Genomic DNA, 22,631 nt, shown 5'->3' with positions numbered 1-22,631 from the left:
TTCTGCTCCCTTCCTTTTGTGTCAGTTCATAGAAGTCTTCCAGGTTTTTCTGAAACTGTCCCGTTCCTCATTTCTCATAGCATGGCAATATTCCATTGCAGTCATATGCTACAACATGTTCACAGCCATTCACCAGCTAATGGACATCTTCACAAGTTTCCCGATCATTTGGCACCACAAAAAATACCCAATGTTTTTGCACAAGGGGGTCCTTTTTGGGACAGAGCTTAAGTGGTACAGCTGGGCCAAAGGGGATGGTGCAGTGAAGAAGAAATGATTTGCTCCCACCTCCTAACTCAGTACTTAGTCTCCTACAATCTAATCTGGCTTCTATCCCTGCTTTCTTCCTTGCCAATGACCTCTTGATCACTAATTCCAACAGTTTTTCCATTCTGTCCTCATCTTCCTTCTACTGGTCCTTCCCTGGCTTTGCTGACAGGCCACTTTGCATATTCTGACCCCTACTTCTTTCCCATTTGGCTTTGTTTTGTTTCCTTTTATATTTCCCACTCCTAAATTTGAGAATAGCTTCTCATGTTTTGAGTTCTCATTCTTCTTTGAGACATTTACTTCAGAAAGTCAGACCTACTTTGCCTTTCCAAAAGAGCCTGAAGGAGAATGTTCAGCAAATCTCCACCCTTGCTCTGACTCCTGTGGACCCATCCTCACTCCAGTCTCCCTCTCCGTGACAGCAGAAGTCTCCTCATCTCAGCTCCAGCACAGATCACTCAAGTGTCCCTTTGGCTACCATGCCAACATCTCAAGATGCTAGTGACCTCCAAGGACCCCTCAGCAGTCTCATCTCTATGGCTCTGCATGGGAAGGGAGCTGACCTTGGGGCCACCATGTCCTCGGTTCTAATCCTACCTCTGTGATCCTGGACTGTTCGAACACTACTTTTCTCCAGGGATCTGACCTTTACTGTGTTTTGGACCCCTCTGGCAATATGATGAAGCCTGGGAGTCCCTTCGTTGGAGAATGCTTTCAAGTGCCTAAAACTGAATCCACAAAATTACAGGGAGTTAATTCCTCATGCCAACCACACGCTTAGGCCATGTGCCCAACGTACCTGTTCCCCTCTGTAGATCACGTATTCTGCATACGCCAGACCATTGACACTAGGTCTGCCAATAACAGAGTGATGGCCGGGGGGAGCATGGGCCATTTTCATGGTACTGAACTGGAGAAAGGACTTCCCAAGAGTCACTCGACAGAATAGCATTTGTCTGTAGAAAAAAAGGAAGGAGTGCGGTTTTATTATTCCCTTGCTTTCATGGAGGCAGATGGTGGCCCAATAGATGAGAGTGCTGGCCTTGGAGTCACTAAGACCTGGGTGCCCCTTGGCTGTGTGGCCCCGGCTGAGTCCCTTAAGCTCTGAGTGCCTCAGTTTGCTCAAGTGCCTCATGTGGATAATAATAGCCAACCTCACAGGGTTGGTGTGAGGATTCAATGAGATCCTATTTGTAACAAGTCTTTAATTAGCAGTCTGGCACATGCTACCCCACCCCCACCATTGGAGTCTAGAGACCAACTGAGGATCTTCCCTCCCAGATCAGTTCTTTTGTGAGACAAGCCAGGCCATCTTTGGCCTCCATTCGTTACCTAGCCTTTAATTACTGAATGACCATTGTCTCCCACAAACTAACTCCACTGTCTCCAGACCCTCTGCCTCCTTGCCACTCCTGGCTTCTTGGCTCCCTTCAAGTCTGTAAGAAGCCTATCACACCAGGACCTGCCCTGTCTTGATCATCTGTCTTGTTTGCACAAGGTTGTTTGTATGCCATTTCTTCCATGAGCCTGGGAGATCCTTGAGGGGAGTAAAAGCAGGCTTCAGCTTTTCTTTCTACCTTCAGTACTGACAAGCACTGCATTAGGTTCTTAACAATGCGAGCTGACTGAAGGACTTCACAAACACTCTCCTTTGTGTTTTGAGAGCTCTATGAGGCAAGTACCAGAAGGAAAATGATACCCACAGGACAGACAGTCCCATTTCCCCTTACCTGTGGAGGACCTGCCTGGGTGGCTGCAGAGCCTTTCAGAAAATCACTGACTCTTAGGAAGCCTTGAAACTAGAACTCACCTGTGACAGATGTAACAGGACCTGTCTTTGTGGGTGGGGCAGCCAGTACCACCTCCAATTCCATAAACATACTGGTTACTTTTAGAAGAATTCTCTGCAAAATAAATCCCAGCACCAAACATGCCCCCTATGTATGCATGTCTTTCATCGAATCCTTTGTGAATAATGGCATTAATGAAAGGAGAGCCTAGGAGTAAAGGAGACAAAAGAAGCTTAGTGAGCCTTGTGCTTCTCTACTATTTGAGTCTGATCATGCCATGCCTCAGTGAGTGACCACAAGTGGGCAGCAGGCTGTCCAGGGAAGATGTTCTATTAGTGAAGACTGTCACTGTGGAAGAAAAATCCCATCCTACCAAGACCTTTTTTAGGACTTGACAAGGTTGTTATGTCGATTTCATAAACCCAAAACCTATTTCTAGACACTTGAGAGTTTATCTTCCCAAAATACAAATGACTTGACCGTCAGTCCTGCTTGTAGTCAAGTAAAGATCACTGAAACCAAGCATTTCCCTAGACCAACTGTTCTTTTTCAGTGGCTCAATATATAATTTAAATATTTCAAATGCCAGATGGAGATGTGGTTAAATAAAATTCGTCATCTTTTGATTTCTTAATCAATGTGCAGTTACAGTATACACTGGTTTGGTTTGGAAGATCTCATCTAATTCTTTGCAGATCTCTCTTCAGTAATGAAAGCTGATATTTTAGAGGTCCAATGTTTTTTCATACTGGTCTTTTTGATTGGCTTCCCAGAGGTAAGACCAAGGTGAATTGACCAAGTGTACATTCAATGTTGCTTCCTTTGGGGAGAGGTTGGAATCACCTTTGGTAATTACTTCTCTGGTCTCCCAGAAATGCAGATTCCTTGAAAATATAACTACTAGGGCCGGCTAGGTGGCTCAGTGGATAGAGCATCGGCCCTGGAGTCAGGAGTCCCTGAGTTCAAATCCGGCCTCAGACATTTAATAATTACCTAGCTGTGTTGCCTTGCAAAAAACCTAAAAAAAAAAAAAAAAAAAAACCCAAAAACAAAAACAGCTACTGACAAAATTTTGCTCACTTATTGTTTCCCATGTACAAGGGAGACCCTTGAATTTGGGAAAGCTGTGTGCCACTCTCATGGAGGATGCTCTAAGAAGACTATGACTTTAAGAAGATTTAGAAAGCTCCTTTGACAAAAGAGATCTAGAAAATACACCAGACAAGATCTTGATTGGGAAATCCAAGAAAAAAAAATCACAATGAGCCACTTTCACAGTCCAGGGAAGCAAAAAAAGAAAGGGAAGTCTGTGGACATTGGGGACAAGGTCTGGCCAGAAGAATAAGCTACAGAAGATCTGAGTGCAGGGAGCTCACGACCTATTTCCACACCTAGTCTGGGAACTTGATGAGCTCAAGACCAGTGGAATACTGATCAGATTTTGCCTTGCATCAAATCACCTTGGGAGCACTGAAAACTTATGAGATCCCCAGTCTGAATTGTCCCCCAAATCCTGGAATAACACAACAGTTAATACCCCAGGACTAGCCCAGCCATTCCCCTCCACAAATATGTAGAACTAAACTCAAAAATCCTAAGTCAGGAAGTAGGATGGAAGAACAAATCAGAACACCATAAAAAGCTATAATGATGACAAGGACTTGAGCCCAGAGAAGAGAATGACTAAACATCTGTAACAAGTGCCCCACAAAAAACCAAAAAACAAACAAATCAGCTTGGGCACAATTTCAACTATAATTCCTAGAAGACATAAAGTATATTTGTTTAAAAGAGATATAAAAATGTTTGAATAAAGAAATAAGAGCAATAGAAGAAAAATAGGCTGAAAAGAGAGTAAAGAAAGAAAGTCTTGGAAAGGGATTTAACAAAACAAACAACTTGATTCAAGAAATAAATTAGAATGGAAACAATGTAAAGACTAACAGACTGCTTTCTGGGGTGGGGTGGGGGGGAGGGAACAAGATTAGGGGAAAAATTGTAAAACTCAAAATAAATAAAAATCTTTCTAAAAAAATAAAATAAAATACAATAAAATCCACCAGGAAGCCTGGAATAAAAAAGAAATAATTAGAAAAGATCAAACAGAAGTTAACAACTTCATGAGACAACAAGAAATACTAAAGCAAAGTCAAAACATTGAGGAAAATAGAAGAAAAGCTATCTCCCAAAGCAACAAACAACTGATGTAGAAAATAAACTGAGAAGAAATAATTGGTATTTATTGAATTGTCTAATCTGTGCCAGGCAGAGTTTTGTAAAAGACAGACCCTAACCTTAAGGAATTTACTATCACTGGACTACCTGAAAGTCAGGACTAAAAAAAAAAAAAAAAATAGTTGAGACATATCACATTTTAAGAAATGATGAAAAAAAACTACTCTCAACCAGAAAGACAAAAGCAGAAATGGAAAAAATCCACTGGTGATTTGATGCACAAAACCCTATAATGAAAATTCCTAGGAATATTTCAGCCTAACTCTATTTCTAGGTCAAAAAAAAAAAAAATATTGCTAACATCCAGAATGAATTAAAGTACTGCGGAACCATAGTCAGGATCACACAAGATCTAGCAGTCACCACATTCAAAGAATGGAGAGCTTTGAATTCAATATTCCACAAAACAAAGAATCTAGGGTCATAACCAAGAAGAACTTAGAGCCACAAGGAAAAAAAAATAGGTGTTTAATGAAATAAGAACACTTTTAAATGTTCTTGATGAAAAGACCAGAGTTGCAAGAAAACTGTATGGTGCAAACACTGCTGTGTTGCACAGCAACATAAAAGAAACACAGAACATAAATATGTTCACAAGAAACATAAAAAGCAAGTATGAATGAACATTCATAAAAGACCGATCAAGTATAAACTACTTACTTTTTGTTTGGCAAGGCAATGGAGTTAAGTGACTTGCCCAAGGTCACACAGCTAGGCAATTATTAAGTGTCTGAGATCACATTTGAACTCTGGTCCTCCTGACTCCAGGGCTGGTGCTCTATCCACTGTGTCCCGTAGCTGCTCAACTGCTTACATTTTAACATGATATATGTTTCCCCTTTAAACTCTGTCATTATCAAGGATCATAAAGGGAGTTTAATCAGACAGAAGCCCTATGAGTGGTTCTGTTATGCTGATAATTTTTAAAAGAACAATAGAAAGGGAGGGAGAGAATAAACTGGGGTGAAGTGGAAAGGGGAGGAAGGTATTACAGAAAATTATCTCAAAACCAGAAGTGTACACAAAGAGGAAAGAATAGGAAGAATATCTGGCACTTGAACTCACTGTCAAGTAAACTGGACAAAGAAGAGAAAAATGCACAAAGTTGTATACAGAAATACATTTACTCAAAAGAGAAATTAGGAGGGAAAGGGGAGAAGGGGCAAGATCCTAAATAAAACCAACTCTAAGTATGTAACAAAAATATTTATAGCTCTTCCTACAATGTCAAATAATTAGAAAATAAGGGTATGTATACTCACCAGTTGGGGAATGGTTGAACAAGTTAAGGTAGGGTGTGTGTGTGTGTGTGTGTGTGCACAGAGACATAAGCATATGTGACGAAAAATGATAAGAGAAGGCCAATTTCAGATAAGCTTATTAAAAAATCATAAAGAATGAAGTGAACAGAACCAGGAGAGCTTTTTGTACATTGTACAAAAACCACCACTTTGAAAGTCTTAGGAACTGATCAACGTAATATGACCAAGCATTCCAGAAGTCTCATGAGGAAATAAGTCCTGATAGATGACTACTGAGTTGTATACATCCATCCATTCATATCCTGTGTGTGTATATTTGGACAGAGCCAACATAGATATTTGTTTTGCTTGATAATGCATGTTTCTTACAAGAATTTTGTTTTTCTTTCTTTCTCAAAGAGGCAGTGGGTGGGTGCTGGGTATCAGTGAGTGAATTTTTACTGATGAAAAAAAAAATTTAAGTTCTCCAGATGCTTTTGTTTGTGAATGACTTTGTGTTGATCATGTCAATCTTGAGACTAATTTTCATTCAAAATAGATAAGATCAACAAATATCCAGGATCTAGAGGATTATAGTCAGTAAATAAGGGTATGGGTGAATGAGTCTTGGAGTCTTGCTTTGGGCAGAACTACAGAAGGCCAGTGAACAGAGCCTAGAATAGCTCTTAAGGAAGAAAGGTGGTTGGATTATATTTGGGAAACTGCTCAGGTACTGCTTTCTGGAACCAAAGTCCACCTTTTCAACACCTATATTTTCTCAGTTACATTCTAGCATGAAATGCCACCATCTCTGAAGAATCTGAAAAGCAGGTAGTACAAAGGCTGCAGCATGAAGTGGAGGCATGATCAAGATACTGTATGAGCAGAGGAGGTAGCTGATGATATCAATATAAATGAGGAAGGAATGACAGACTGTGTATTAGCCAGACATACAGGACCTAGAGGAAGGCCTGCAGCATGCTGAGTAAGTTGGTATCCCTACCAGTGGCAGGAGAGTTTCAGTCCAGGAGTTGGCGGCTCCACCAGCTTAAGTGACCTCTGAGTGGTCTGAGGGCAGGCATTCTCTTGGCTGAATTCTCCTAACACTTATGAGCTAAGGGGTCTGGACAAATCACTTAATCTCCTTTGGCCTCAGTTATCAATTCAGTAAAAAGATGAGAGTGGCCTCAATGCTTTGGATCTAGGAAGTCCCTAATAAAAATATCAAATAGGCAAAAGAACAAAACTGAAACAAACCCCAAATCAGTTCTGGGTAGAAAATGAACAAAACTACAATGTAAAGAAGTTATATTGACTCCTCTGTTTGTTCAGGGGTTCTTAACCTGGGGCCTCTGAGCTTGTTTCTTGACTATTTGGATAATCACCATAATCAAACTCTATTTCTTTGGGACCCTGTCTCTTTTCTCTGCATGTTTTTGAAACGGGACCATCCACAAGCTTTACAAGACAGCATGCCCAAGGGATCGGGAGACTCATCAATGTGCCACCTCTCCCTGCCATCAGTGGGCTCCCCCATGCTCAACCCTGTGACCCTAGGAGTCTGTCCAGCATCCACAACAGAAAAGAATCCTCACCATGGAACAGCATGCGTTCATTGTGATGGTTGTGGTTCTCCTCTGACACCTCCTTCTGTCTGTGACAGAATCGTTCTCGTAATTTCTTGTTCACGACCTTCTGAATCTGCAGCAGTGAGACAATATCAGTCAAGCATGTAGGCCAACTGACAATGTGAGCCTGAGAAAGGAAAAGGGTTAGCCTAACATTTTACTAGTGGAATCACGTTTGTCAATATTTAACAGGTCATGTGACCTAGTAAGTCTTGGATCCAAATCCTGCCCCAGCTATTAACCAGATATCCAACACCACGTCATAACCCCCTTATGTCTCAAACATGTCTCTCTTGCCCTCCCTGACCATGAAGCTACAGCTCTGTAGGTGATGTGAATCAGTGGAGGGAATGCCCATCCCTGGTCCTGCTCAGGGCAGCTCCTGGATGCCCAGCTGCTCCCTCAGGTCCTGCCCTCTGCTTTTTAGGGTTTATTCTGGAGGCTTCCTGTGGGGGGTTTGACAGCTCCAGGGAGGAGGGGGAACCTGTTCAATACTCTGTGGTGGGCAGTCCCTGACTCTCTTGCACCACCAGGCCAGGAAGTCTTTCCTCCCTCTGCCTCTGCTGGCCTGGGGTGACAGCAGCCTTGACCTGCTCACACTGATACTGTGAGTGGCAGCAAACAGTCAGCTGACAGACAGACAAGAGAGGGCCTCCTTGCCTCGCACCCCACCAAGCAGCAGCCAAGTTGGCCGGTCGCTCTCCATGGTGCTAGATATCTGCACTTAGCAGATACCTTGGGTTTCTTTCTAGGCTCACCCCCAGAGCCCCTTCACAAGAAGATTTTTACACACAATAGGAGGAATCTGTTTTGCATAGTTCTTATGCGCCATCCATATATTCATCCCTCTCTAAACAAAGCAAACATGGTCTCATACTGTAGATGATATTCACGTCAGAGCCTTCCTTGCCTGAGCCCTTCCATCTAACACCTGATACTACCACTGGCACAAATTTGGGAGTGTCTGGTAGGGACCCCTGCTGAGATCACCCCATGAGAAGTACTTGTACCCTTCCCCCAGTCACAGTGGAATACTGGAAGAGGGAGAGGGAAGCCCTGTCTCTTGTCACATGGGGTGACTTTTGGGGATCCCAAGTAAGGAAACCTGCTCTTGGTTTCCATGGAGTGGACTGTCCCAACTTACCCTGATGACATTGTATCGGTTGAAGATACCTCCAGCATTACCTCCATCCCTGTGTTCTCTGATTGTACTCTGCATCTGTATAAAAGAACGAAATGGTCCAAAGGACCAGGAACTTTAGGAGGCATCTTGTTAGGAGGCATACTTAATGTGCCAAAGTCTCCTCCCTTCCAATATTTCACCTCTACCCTATTTTTTCCTGGTGGTTAAAACATGCCACAAATCACAAAAGTGTTGGGATTCTTGTCCAGGAGTAAGGAAGGAAAAAGCAAGCAACATGGAGAGACGCTTGAATTTGAAGCACTGCTTCCACTGTGCTGACACGTTCACCAAAGGTTACAAATCAAGACTAAAAGCAATGTTGTACCATAAGACTCTCCATCTCTATGTAGCTATTTGGTGCTCATTGACTCACTCGAGATTTTATTTTCAAAAACAATATCCTGGAAATCTGTGTTCTTTATTGGTATGCTGTTATCTGTCACAAAGTTGATGCCAGGATAGCCAACCCTGGGGTCACTGCCCATCCACTGAGAAGCAGTTCATGGCTCTGTCTGTCTAGGTTGCCCATCATCTACAGAATCTGTCCAGGGGCTCTTGTGAGACCTGTTGCCTGCAAGGCCCCTGGGACTCTCCAATTCCTTTTGTGCTATGACCCCACAGAGAGAACACTTGGTCAATGTTTGGGAAAGTTATTTCTACCAGTCATTATTCTGTTCTTCCAGTGAGTGGGGAAGACTGATGAGAACAGTTGCAAGCAGCTTGGGGAGATGATGCTTGTGTTGGAGTCCTCTGTGAGAGATGCTGCCACAGATAGGCTGATTTGGGGTTTACATCTGGTGTTCCTCCTTTTGGGAGTGTCAACATATGGTGAACTGCTCCACTACCATTCACTGCAGACTACCCGCTCTTACTCCCCCACCCCCCCACCCCGAGTCACAAGCTATTTTGGAGTGTGTAAATATACTGCCCGGGGGAAGGACTTGGTATAATTCACTCTGAACTTGCCAGACCGAACACATGGTGAAAACATTGGCACAGAAGCCTGCTGGTCTGGGGCTGAGTACAGCTCAGGTAGAGCACTCCCAGTGTTGATGTTTTCTAAGAGAGAAGCAAGGAAACCTCAAATCCCTACAGTACCCAGGTTTCACCCTGTTCAGAAGCAAGATTACTTCCACCTGGTGCAGCCTGAGTTAAACAGGCCTGGAGAGCTTCACAACCACAGCAGCTGTTTCTTAGGGCTGTAGAAGGGGATGGGTCTGGGTAGTTCTGGTGATGTGTCCTAAAATGGATACCAGAGGTCATGGTGCAGTGTAAAGTGGACAGCACTTTAGGGCAGGCCCTGGAATTCAAATCCCAGCTGACCCCTCCCAGTGGATATGACCTTGGGCAGGTCACTTACTTTCTCTGGGCCTCTGTTCCCTTCTCTAAAGAAAAATTTCACCTCCAATCCTAAATCTAAATCTAGGCTCGTGGAACTGTTATTAATCCCAGGCTCCTGTTCATTACCCGGAATCTTCTTGTTCTTTGGGCCTTCCTGAGGCAGTTTCAGATGGCTTTTTCAGGTCGAATGTTCTAGTTTCATCCTCTTCTGGCTCACATAATCTCTCCCGTAACCTTCCTCTGATCATCCCCAGTGCTGATGATACTTTCACAAAATACCAAGCTATGAGTAACTCAGATTCTCCTAGCTTCCCTGGCTGTTAGTTGAACTAACTTGGTCAAATTCAGCATAGATGGCATTATTTGAGCAGCAAAATAACATTTATCCATTAGGGTCCATCCTACTTTTTTCTCCATTCCATTTCCTCAGCTGCTTTCTCCAAAGAAGAGTGATGTGTCCAAGAATCATTGCCCACTACCAGAAAGAGTCTGGCTGCTCCTTCTCTAATAACCCCATGATAGAACTTCACGCTCCTTGCCACTGTGACAATACAGACCTTGTGAAACCATTCAGCAAATGTTCCACCTTTGAGATTTACTCCACCCATCTATCACCTGGTCCAAATCCCAGCACCAACAACCTCCATCCTCTCTTCTTTCCAACTCCTGTCCTAACCCAGCTCACAATCTTCCTCTTCATTCCAAGGTAAGTAAGAGTCACACACACACACACACACGCGCGTGCGCATGTGTGTGTGTGTGTGTTAGTGAAGATAAAGGTGGCGTTTTTCCCCATTCTAGTTCACAGCCCCTCTGAAATAACTAATCCAGGGAAAACCCCTGGCTTACAGGGTAGACAACACATGTCAAAGACCGCCATGCAGAAAGAGATCTGACTTCATCTTGCTTGGTGCCTAGACTTGCAAGAAAAACAGATTTTGGTTCAACATAAGGTAGCATTGTGCCAAAATGGACTCCCATTGCCTCAGAAAGTGAGTCCCTTGTCAGTGAAGGTATCCCAGGGGGAACTAAAGAGGTTCAAAGTGTTAGTACAATGGATGGAGGTGGAGCCAGAGGATCTCTCTGGTCACCAGTCACCTGCTCTCCACCTGCCAGGCCAGGCTTTCCTCAATTTTGACACTATCTTCATTCAAAGCTCTGGGTGTTCCCGAGATCTAGGAGTACTTCCCAGCCTGTGAGGATCTGACAAAGGATGGGGCCTTCCAGTAGTATGGCAGTTCCTCCAGAGCCTCTCTCTCTACACAGGGGTGGCCCATCAGGGGGTGCTACTTCCAGTCTCCTCAAGACCTCCCCCTTCTGAGCATCCATTTCCTGGAAAGTCTATTTGAGGCACGGCACTTCAGGGACCCAATTTACCATCCTTTGGGTCATTCTTAATGTGGATTTCTAATAAAAAACTGCAGCAACCCAGACAGCTGGCAATTTCCTGACTGAAGGCCAAGTTGTTCCCTGCCCTCTGTTCCCTCCTGGTCCCATCAGCAGCACCTGCCCAATATATCCTAAACCAGGCCCCCCACACACAGCAGTTAATAATCCACAGGAACCCAAGCCCCTTGCTGCAAGCTTGGCACAGTCGTTGCGGCACAGAAATGCTTGCTGATCGACCGATTAGCCCATTCTTGGAAATACATCACCTCTTCTTCTACTGACTGATACTCCTTGTCGTCCGGAGCAAGGTCTAACAGGATTGTTCCCTGATTAACACAGTGAAAAGTCAAGTAAGGATTGGTGCCTGCAAAGGGAAAAGAAACAGAGCCCATCACCGTTCCAGCATCTCTGCAACTCGTTTTTTTAGGCAAAACCCAACATATCCAATAAAAACCTCCCAAGATCAAAAACCACAGCCCTGAATGACCAGGAGCAGCAGCAGCTCAATCTATGGGCAGCCCAATGAGGCTAGATCAGAGTGAGAGTCCTCCGCTGGAGCGGGGCCAAGGTTCAGCTTCCTGATGCTGTTGGGTTTTATCAAGTTAGGAGAAGTTTTCGACACTGCAGCTCAGAAAAGCACCTGTCCTGGGAGGAGAGGCAGATGGGCCCTGGAGCCCCCCGGCCCTCCCAGGGTAGTAGCTGCTTTCATGGAGTGAGCTCCCTGGGTCTGCCTCCCCGGGGACATGGCCTGGGCTCTGTCCATGCTCTCCTGACCTGGTGTGGGTGCACATCCAATGCTCAGGCCTTTTTATACAATGGTCCACACTCCCCTCACCTTCCAGCTTTTGTTTATCATAAATTGCTTCCCTGGGGCATAATTCCATGCGTGGGAATCTCTGGTCAAAGGGTATGCAACTTTTGCTAAAGAGGGGATCTTTTCCTGTTCTCCTCCAGAACACTGGACCAGCAGGGGAGGAGCATGACTCATTTCCTAGCTTCTACCATCTTGGTTCAGTTCATGCCTTTAAAAGGATACCTCTGGGCTATGTTAAGCTCTATTTTTCTGATTATCAGTCATTATGACCCACTGTTCAGGCAGGTGTGGGGAGGAGGAAGTTTTCACATCTGCTCATATCCTTTGACCACTTGTCTCTCAAGGAGCAGGCTTGATGGATCACTGCTCAGGTATCTGACCATTTTCTTTATTTCCTCTCCATTTGGTGGGTACTCACTGAAAACGCTGCCAACTGTGCTGCTTCCTCCTTCGCTAGCTAGTTGGCTCTGATCGGGATGAGGTAATGGGAAGAGGGCTAGATTTGAAGTCAAAGAACCTGGGTGCGAATCCCAGCTCTGCCACTTCTTGGTAGACCTTGGGTAAGTCACTTTCACCCTCTGGGCCTCAGTTTCCTCATCTGTAAAATGAAGAGGCCTCTGAGGTCCCTTCTAGCTCTAGAACATGATGATATGACCCTATAGTTACAATGAGACTCCAGAGAGAAGCTGACGCAGGCTAGGAATGATGTAGCCCCCAGCACAGCCCCCACGTGCCAGCACTAAGGCTAAGTAGGCCCTGGGCAGTGGTGAGCTGGGGCTGGCTCCTTCTCTGTTCAGGGCAGTGACACTGCATTGGTAGATACAGGATTTAGGGCCCTCTAGTCAAGTGGTCTCTTTGTGGAAGAAGCGAGGGGAGATCTAGGGATCCATGGTCGAGGCTCTCTCCAAGCCCAAAGCAAAGCCTTCCCCTGAGAATGACCCACCCTCTTATTCCTCGGATCCCACCCGGTGTCTCAGGGGTCTGGAAGCCAGTGGCTAGGACTAGAGAAGGCACATCTCGGAGGGCATGCCAGCTTGTTCTTTCATTTTAGAGGGGAGGGGACTCAGGCCCGGAGCAGGGAAGGGATTTGCCCAAGGTCATACAAGCTGTAAGTGGCAAAGTCGGAACTTGAACCCTGGTGCTTAGCCTCCAAAGCCAGCGGTCCTTCCAGTGCACCACACTACAAAGAGTTTATGCATTGGAGAGTAGCTAAGAGTCCTCCACAGCTGATGGAGACTAGGTTTCAGAGTCCGTGTCCAGAGGAGGTGGTGGCTACACAAGGTCACACTGTGGAGATCAGCACCTGAACCCCTGGCCTGGCCCCACCTGATCCCCAAGTGACCTTTCCAACATGCTATGCTGGCCCATAGCCTACAGAGATGACCTGTTGGCTAAGAGGGGAGGAAATGAACTAGTTTGCTCTGCTCTGGTCAGAAGCTGTTTCCTAGAAATGCAACCTAACTCCCAACAGCAGCTCAGGGTGCAGAGGACAGACCATGAGACTGGTGTCAGGTAGGAAAGATTGAGAGAGTTCAAATTCAATCCCATACCCTGACTTGCTGAGTGTCCTGGCCAAGTCACTTCCCCCTCAAGTGCTGTCAGGTTGGAAAAGGATGGTCCCCATGACCAATCATGGGATTCTTGAAACAACCCCATTTTACAGATGAACGTGATGTTCCCAGGGTCACACGGTTAGTCTGTCTTCCTCTCAACCCAATAATAATTAGAGGAGAATCACAAATAAGAAAACTCATTTTCTTCTTTGTTCCCCTGACGTCCAGCCCTTTTTGTTTCTTCCTCTGGGAACCATCTTCTAGAAAGGGACTATCAACTGACTCTTCTGTGATTTTTCTGAACAAAACAGTGATTTGGGGCCAGCAATCTCCAGGAGAGTGTAAACTTTGTTCCCCACTGCTTTGTGTCTTCCATGGATTCTGTAGCATAGGGTTGGGCCCAGAGAAGTATTTAATGAATAGTTTCCCACTGATTCTTCACTAATTAAAACAAAAAATATGCCAGAGGTTCTTGACAGTCATACATCATAAATATCTTACCTTGCTGCCCTCCTAAAAGTCTTTCCACCCCCTTGATTAATTTGTGACGATGCCCATATGCATTGATGCCTATTTCTTTCAACTCTTCATGACCCATATCTGCCAACACATCTAGGGTTATCTGAAAAATGGAAATTCGGTAGTTAGGATTTCACCATTACTTAGGAAATACCCCAGAACTTCAGTCTCTACCACTTTCTTCTATTCGCCTTTTCAGTCTTCCATGGGAAGCATATAGAGGGGCCTAGTATACAGGCCACAGAGATGGCTTCTTCCAGGAGTCTATTACTTCTATATTATATTAGGAACTTTCTGATTGAATACCTTACTCAGTCTCTACTGGCATTTCTGCACCCTTTCCCCATGTGAATATTTTCTCTCACCATCTTTCATTCAGTGGTTTCTTGTTGTGATGAGGGTACCTGAAGTCGCTTGGCCAACATGTTGGAAATTCTACTGGTCAACTGTCCATAGCCCCTAACTTTGGCTCCTTGATCCCCACCCCCTTCTTTAATCCATACTTTATGCAGCTGCTAAAGTGATTGGCTAAGGTTGCTCAAGACTACTGCTTCATCACAAGGAGAGAGCTTCTGGAATATACTATTTCAAAAATAGATTTGTTTATACTCTCCAAGTAACATATCCTACAAAACTGAGCTGATTATCAAGCAAAAGACAAAGTACAAGAATCCAGGAACATTTTCCTAAAGGATATCAAGTGATACAGACATCAAACAAAACAAATAAGATAAGACAAGGCTGTTGAATTTTTAAAAATTTCTTCTATTCTTTGAGGACCACTATAACAAAGAGCACCAATGATCAAACTTTAAAGGGATTCTAAAGACTCACACTGATTTCTTTAAGTGTGTTCAAGATGGAAACCCCTTTCATTCACCCTTGAAAAAGCATGGAGAAGACCAGTTTCCAGACTCCCACAAACTCTGGGGCAGGTGCCAAGCTGGCATGCAAGCCCAGGGTCATATTATGCCCGGCCTGGGCTCAGCTCAGAAGACCTCAGCACCTTTCTCCAAAAAGGGCTTTTTCTGGGCCCAGCAAGTGATCCATCCCACTGTCAACTAAAATGCCGAGCAGGAGGTCTGATCAGTACTAGTTGAGAGAAGTCGCCACACCAATGACATCATGGATCTTCTGACACAGCAGTCAATTGATCTGAAAAAGCTTTATATTGGCACTCTGGGCTCTTTCAAGGGTAAAGGGCCAGGTTCTGGGGCCATACTTTTTAGGAAGAACACTGTTGAGTGTAAGAAAGCTGATGTGGTTGGTGAGATGACTTTGGTGTGGTGTCACAGAAAGGGGCCTTGATTTCCAAACACATTTGACAACATTTGAGAGTAAAATAGAAAGTCACTGTATGTGGTCATTGTGGAGAGGAGTTTATCCAGTAAGCTGCTCAAGGTTGGCTTGCTTGAGGAGAATGAATGAAATTCAAAATGCAAGAAGAGGCCAGCTCTGAATGAGCACACAGGAGAAAGCCTCTACCAAAACCTCCATGGTTCCTCTAAACAAGACCCTTCTTACCTGTTCTGTTTCAAATATATCCCGGAGGTGTTCAAGGCCCAGGCTTTTGAGGAACTGGCTGATATTCATGTCAAGACCTGTCACTGGAACAACACAAACACAGGAAGCTCTCTTAGCAAGGATGCTAGTCATTTCAAGCAAAAGCTGCAGCTTTGTTCTAAGCTGGGGAGCTCAGGCCCTTTGGGCCACATCATCCTCTTTGTCTGGCCAAGTCATCACAGGTAACTCCAGCCAACCCAATGGAACTGATCACATGTAACAGTTTCTACAGAAAAGTCTTCAGCAGTACATGGTGGGCTCGGTTGGATTTTTTCCTACGTTTCCTAACTAGCTTAGGTTCCCCACCCCACCCCACCAAGTAAATCATCACATTCCTCTCTAAACTATCTTTAAACAGCAAGGACTGTTTAACAGGTTCAATGAACAGCTAGGGCTGGCCTCTGAATTACTGGAAAAGATCTAATCAAGAACAGTAGAGGCCCCAAGAGATTAGATAGTTGAAGATGCTCAGAAAGTATATTAGGTATGCAATCCAAGCAGTTACTTCACTTTGGACAGGCTGCCTTCATACCACCTTGCCACAATTCCCACCAGGAAAATGGGTCTCTGTCCTCAAGAGTATCCTTCATGTCATTTTCAAAAGGGCCCACACTTCCCTTGTCAACTTACCTTCCCCTTCCTTCCTTTGGGCCCCTGCTGCTCCATCCCCAGCATTTGAAGTCCCTCCTACTGCTAATTCTGCCAAGGGGCCGGCAAGGTTGTCGAGGCTGCTGGCGGCAGATAGACAGGATGGGGTGGAGGCTGGAGAGATGAGGGAGGCACTCACAACAGTAGCTTGAGGCTTGAAACACGTCGGCAAAGCCTCTGGAGGCATGGCATCAATCAGCAAAGCTCGGATGTCATCAGCCTACGAAACAACAGACCCCAGAGTTTCAGAAACCCCTTTCTTCCCTCTACAGGTCACTATTCCTGGCTTGAGTCTGGGCCACAGCCTGTCCCCACTTTCCTCCCCCCCCCCTTTTTTGCTTCTGGTTTTTGCAATCTCTTTTCCTTTAGCAGTTTGTTTCACTGGAAGAGCAGCTGCATAAAGAAGCTCTCCAGGTGATATTGATGATCAGTTCAGATTTCAAGGTTTAGACCTTTACTATTTTTTTCATGGGCCAGGAAGATAACTATCTAGAACTAACAATTTTTTTAATCACTCACAATAATTTTGGAGTTTCGATTTCAGTTTTAGTAATTAAATGTATCCTTAAAACCAGATTTTTAAATATATGCTTTTTCATTTGGTCTTTTTTTTTTTTAGGTTTTTGCAAGTCAAATGGGGTTAAGTGGCTTGCCCAAGGCAACACAGCTAGGTAATTATTAAGTGTCTGAGACCAGATTTGAACCCAGGTACTACTGACTCCAAGGCTGGTGCTTTATCCACTATGCCACCTAGCTGCCCAGGTCAATTTCTTTTATAAATTAAAGAGGAAATATGGTTTCAAAGGTCATTAGTTATTCTGACTTAAGTCATTCAGCTCAGCATCCAAGTATTGTAAAGTGAAAATGATAAATCAGAATGCATGGGGGAATACTATCTTTCGGCCAAGTAAGAATTCAATACAAAAGTTTTAAAAAAATTATTTGTTTAAAATGTTTCTTTAATGCATCGCTATGCTTTCCCGTCTTAGTAATAGTACAGATTATCAAAACTAATTTTGCCTTTCTTTAATGACTACAGATCTGAGCAGGGGTCAGTGTCAATGCTGTGACTTCCCAAATCATCAATATAATATTGTAAATACAGAAATGACACTGAAAGTTGTGGGAATTGTGTGAACCAAACAGAATCTATCTTGTAAATTTGAATGCATTTTGAGATACATTTCATTTTCCACTTCCCCACCCAACTGTAGGAATTGAATAACATCCTCTTTCACATCTGGCAGAGTCCTCAAACTCTCTCCTCCCAATTCAGAAAGTCCCTAATCTTTCCTATAAGAAATCAGATGATCTCATCTTATGTTCTACTTTATTTCCTGTATTTATTATATGTGTGTATGTATATATCCTGAATGAACACAACCTACATTTATATAATGTACAAAGTCTTTACTGAGGGTCAACTGGGGGTGGGGGGTGGGGTTGGGCCCTGATTCGTTGTGCATCTGCAAACCCTACAAATAAATCAATATACTCTGAAGCTCAAACCTTTGTTTCATTTCATGCAGATTTCACTCACTATAACACGTATTCAAAATAGGCACTAAAATTGGTTTTGGGGGGATAAATAACTGTTACTAGCTTCTTTTTGTGATATACCTTACTTTTTAAAGTTGTCTTATAAAAATTTCAGTTCTTACTGACACAATTGTAATGTTAACAAAAAAAGAAATAATCCAAAGAAGTTGTTCTTTGTTCTGAAAAAAGGTAATTTACAATGCTTGGATTGCATTAGGTGTGGTTTTCAGGCTTGGCTGTGTGACTTTGGCCAAGTCATTTGGCCTCTTATGGGTCTGAATTTTCTCATTTGTGAAAATGAGGGACCTGGACACTGATCTCTTATCTAGATGGTCCAGTGATGCATGAACTTGCCGTGGCCAGGTCTAAAGGTGTCTGTCCCTCTTGGTTCTTCATGGTTGGGTCTGCACCATGGGCTAAGAGCAGGGCGCACAGCTGGGTTCTTCCTTTCTGGGCTGCTTCATGTAATGGAGTGAAGGCCCATTTATCGGTAGCGTTCACACATGTGTTGTATTTGATCAGCAAGGCTGCAATGTCCACATGCTGCAAAATCAAAAGGAACGAAACCAGTGACAATCAAGGATGCCAGGCCTTGAGTACTTTTCCTTCAATTTCTTTCTGATTCATTTTCTTGACTCTCCCCCCTTTCCCAATCTCTTCCTTTTCCTTTCACTCTCCCCCCAACACACTCAAGCCTCCCTCAGCTTCAGTTTATTCCTGAACTAAAGATTGACCAACAAGTGACTGCCTGTCCGGGATTTCTTTTTCTTGCAGCCAGAACACGTTGAAGGTATTGCTTGTAACTATTTCTCACAAAATCACAGCATCTGAAAGTGGGAGGGACCTTTGAGACCATGAAATAATTCCCAAGCGGCCACCTCTGAGGAGGGCTGACTCGTGCCTACAGACAGCCCTTCCTCTCTGGACCTCTTAAGTGTGAGGCCAGTTATTCTGACCACTTCATCCACTACTCCTTGCTCTGCCCTCTGGGATCATACCAAAGAAAGGGAAGCCCCTCTTCCACACACACTAACCCTTCAAATCTTGCATCAAATCTTTTTGATCCACCCATTCCTGCTACCTAGTGTCCTGTTATCTACCTTTTTCTGATTAAGTTTCTTGAGGTCATCTTCAAAAGGCACCTCCACTTCTTCCCTCTCACTCTCTTTTTAAGTCTTTCCCCTGAAGTTACTAATGTCTCTTATGTGTTCAATCTAATGGACTTTCTCAGTCTTTTCTTGGCCCCTCTGCAGTCTGACACTATCATCATCTCCATGACATTAATTTTCCCTCTAGCCCGGCTCTCTCCCTACCTCTCTGAATTCTCCTTCTCAGGCTCCTTTGCTAGATGTTCATTCAGGCCCCATTCACTAACTGGATGTTCCCAAGGCTCTGCTCTGAACTCTTTTCCCTTTATACACTTATTGCACTTGGTAATCTCATTAGCTCCTACTGATTCTGTCATCTCCATGTTGGTGATTCTACACTATACACATTCAGTCCTAACCTCTTTGCTGACTTCTAGTCTTTTATCTTTGACTGTCTCCTGAACACCTTGAACTGGATGTCCTGGAAACAGTCTTACAAGTGCAAATCCATCCTCTATCCAAACTTCTCTATTACTATCAAGAGTGCCACCAGCTTCCGAGCCACTACAACTTTCCATATTCTCTCACTCTCCAGATCCAATTAACAATAAAGTAATTTCTACCTTTGCCACATGTCTCCTAGACACCTGTTCCTTTCTCTCCACAGACACAGTTGTTACCCTACTGCATGCCTGTATGATTGAAACAGTTTCTAGTTGGTCTCCCTGCCTACTGATCCTCCAACTTGGCTGTCAAACTGATTCTCCTAAAGCACAGGCTCAACCATGCTATCCCCACTTCCAAAAGCTCCCCTGCTAAAGAAATATGAGCTATTGTTACTATTTTATCCTTCATTAAATCAATTCATTAATGAAATATGCATTCTTAGCTTTTCAATGATAAGACAGGGAAAGTGATAGGATGTTCTCTATTTTGGAGAATTGTTCTGATAGCGACAGAACTATATAACATTGCAAGGTTAGCTCTACTTCTTCCAGGACTGATTTTCTTTCCTGAAGTGAATGAATCTAGCCTGGACTCTGAGCTGGCCAGAGGAGGCAATGCTATCAAAATGCCAGGTTTGCCAGACTATGGCACCCTACAATACTAAAGATGACAAAGTGCATTTCAGCTTCAGGGAGTCTCTAATACTTCAGCTTCCCCAATCATCAGCCTCCTCAACTCTCCTGACCTCCTACCTCAGGCAGTCCTCAGGGGTAAAGACTCTGGAGGCCCCTACCCTCAGCCATTAACTATGGCATCTCAAGAATTCTGAAGCTAGAACTTTCCCTCTTTCATCACAATCTGTACTCACTCACTTCTCCCTCTCCTTAATCTATTCCTTATTCCCTCCACAACTGTAAATGCCTCTCTCAATCCCTGTTCTCCCAGTCCAACTCCACTGTCTATTTTCGCTGAATACACAGTAGACACTTAATAAGTGTTTATTGGATAGATTGTCTAGGCTTAGGAAAAAATGTCACCAGGTGAAATGAATGAGAGGAAGAGAGGATGAGCTGAGCATGTGGCAAGGTCAAGGGATGAGGCATAAGGCTGGTGTCTCTGCAATGTCAGAAAGAAATAAAGGCTTTCTTTCAGCACCCTGGGTGAAGGACTCCATGCTGATGAGGGTGGGGGAGGACATGACATCAATGAGATCCCAGATCAAACTGAATTATCTCCAAATGATAGCCATCTACCTCTGGTCTGGTTACAATCATCACAAGTGCTGCCTTTTTTGTCTGCTATTTCTCCTAGTCGCAGAATCTCTTTAACAAAAAGTATTGACATTTTAGTCATTTTTAGCTTAATGCCAAATTGTTTTCCATGTCTTCCAGAGGACATCATTTAACTTTTCCTCATCTCCAAAATGAGAAGGTTGGAGGAGAGGAACTTGGAGATTATTTCTAGCTCTAAACTGACCATTTGCTGAATGTGGTTTTCTTCTTCCTATTCAGTTCTCTAGTTCAATCTTCTGTATCTGTCCAAGACAAACATATTGTTGGACCATCTCTATTAGGGGCTATATGTCCAACTGTTAGGGGCTATCTGTCCAACTGTAAATCAGAGTGTGGACAAATGACCCAATGTACCCAACTGGTCTTTATCATGTGGATTCAAAATTCCTAAAACTGTGGTTGTCCTGCCAAAAGGTAAATTTCTGAGGTGTGATATAATCAGCACAAGGCCATCTGCAGCCAACATGAGCATTCAGGGGACCCCGGCCCCTTATTTGGGGAACTGTGCAGTAGACATCCTTATGACTTTTAACATCTTAGTTCTGAATTCTCTTGTTTTCCTTCACATAGAGCTCTGAAGAATTTTACTCCCAAGTACAATTCTCAAGAGACATGAGCAATGAATTTCAGCATGCTGGCTAACTGTGTTTGAGCCTGAGCAGACAATCACATAGAAACCATTTAGCCCAAACCGTCTGTAACCTCAAATTCTCTCCACAATCTATGTAGCCATACAACAAAAATGCTTTGCTTGAAGGCAAAATCAGAGATGAGCAACTTGTTCTCAATGTCAGTCATTACTTGATGCATTCACAGCAGAGACAGAGATCTTTCTCGTAGCTAAAAAACCCAACTCATTTTGTTTCTCTAAGCCTTCCCCAGTTCATTCTGAGCAGAAACTCTACAAGTAATCCTCCTTGATGCTGAGTGAGGAAGCCTTAAAAGAAGAGTCCTCTTTAAACCATTTGTTAAAAATACCTTCCAGCCCCAGGCTCTCAGTCAAGGAGCGAGTGGTTCAGGCTGAACTTGATGAGACTGATCAGTCTAGTCACTCATTTCTCTTATCAAAAATTCTCTTTGCTTTTTCATAAAGAAAGAAGGTCAAAGAACAAGAGGAAGAACAGTTCAGCAGGGACTTGGCTTCAGGCTAAAATCTCCTCAAAGTTACCCTACCTTCAAGGAACTAACAAGGCCACAAATGGCAACACATCATTTACTTATCAGTCATCTTGCTCATGATCAGAACCAAAGTGTGGTCTTTGTTAGGTTGCTGCTGGTGCCAGCTCAGTTTCATAGTTTCAACTGATAGGGAGAAAAAAGAAGCAGTGGGATGGGGGCCTTATTACTTAATGAAGACTGAGAAGCAGAGCTTTGAAAAGGGGCTTCCAGGTAATCCAAAGCACATAGAGCATCGTAGGGTGAATAAGTGGTTATTGAGCAAAACATTAATACCCAGCCTTCAGGAACTACTTGGCAGGTGGGTTAAGTATTTACGGTGGTCAGTGAAATCTACCACACTGCTGACTCTTTTTTTTTTAAAGATTTTTCAAGGCAGTGGGGTTAAGTGGCTTGTCCAAGGCCACATGGCTAGGTAAGTATTAAGTGTCTGAGGTCAGATTTGAACCCAGGTACTCCTGACTCCAAGGCCGGTGCTCTATTCACTATGCCACCTAGCCGCCCCCACACACTACTGACTCTTAAGGTCCTCGGGGCCTTCCCAGCTGACCAAAGCCTATGCTATCACATCCTCTGACCTACTAGGGTAAACTCAGGGCCTGGCCATCTCTTTGACAGATGAACTTTATGTGCTAGGGCTTCCTGTTGACAGAATCTGTTTCACTTTCTGTAGTTCTATCATAGCACCTGGCCTAGGACTTGCTTAGCCCAGATAAAATCCTTCTCTTCTCTTCTCTTCTCTTCTCTTCTCTTCTCTTCTCTTCTCTTCTCTTCTCTTCCTCTTCTCTCTCTCTTACACATACACACACACACACACACACACACACACCCAACACACGATGCGTGCATTGAATTATAAAATAATATAAATAAATTATATTACTAACATCAATACTTAAAATAAATGATAATATA

At 43.8% G+C, this 22,631-nt stretch overlaps 1 protein-coding gene across 2 annotated transcripts in view; it reads right to left on the bottom strand.

The window, feature by feature from the left end:
- TNKS (tankyrase) overlaps nt 1-22,631 on the bottom strand; it is a 207,598-nt gene that overhangs the window by 1,290 nt on the left and 183,677 nt on the right. For both annotated transcript variants that reach the window (XM_074228240.1, XM_074228239.1), the window contains exons 18-27: nt 18,068-18,256; nt 16,157-16,394; nt 15,488-15,570; nt 13,946-14,066; nt 12,310-12,489; nt 11,344-11,441; nt 8,309-8,383; nt 7,132-7,237; nt 2,081-2,267; nt 1,070-1,226 (exon numbers count right to left, since the gene is read on the bottom strand). In XM_074228240.1, coding sequence (XP_074084341.1) covers nt 1,070-1,226; nt 2,081-2,267; nt 7,132-7,237; nt 8,309-8,383; nt 11,344-11,441; nt 12,310-12,489; nt 13,946-14,066; nt 15,488-15,570; nt 16,157-16,394; nt 18,068-18,256 — 1,434 coding nt within the window. The remainder of the gene's footprint in view (nt 1-1,069; nt 1,227-2,080; nt 2,268-7,131; nt 7,238-8,308; nt 8,384-11,343; nt 11,442-12,309; nt 12,490-13,945; nt 14,067-15,487; nt 15,571-16,156; nt 16,395-18,067; nt 18,257-22,631) is intronic.

This window comes from Macrotis lagotis, chromosome 3 (assembly GCF_037893015.1).
Source record: "Macrotis lagotis isolate mMagLag1 chromosome 3, bilby.v1.9.chrom.fasta, whole genome shotgun sequence".
Taxonomy (NCBI): domain Eukaryota; kingdom Metazoa; phylum Chordata; class Mammalia; order Peramelemorphia; family Peramelidae; genus Macrotis; species Macrotis lagotis.
The sequence above is the reverse complement of the archived record's forward strand: the minus strand, read 5'-3'. Positions and strand labels throughout refer to the sequence as shown.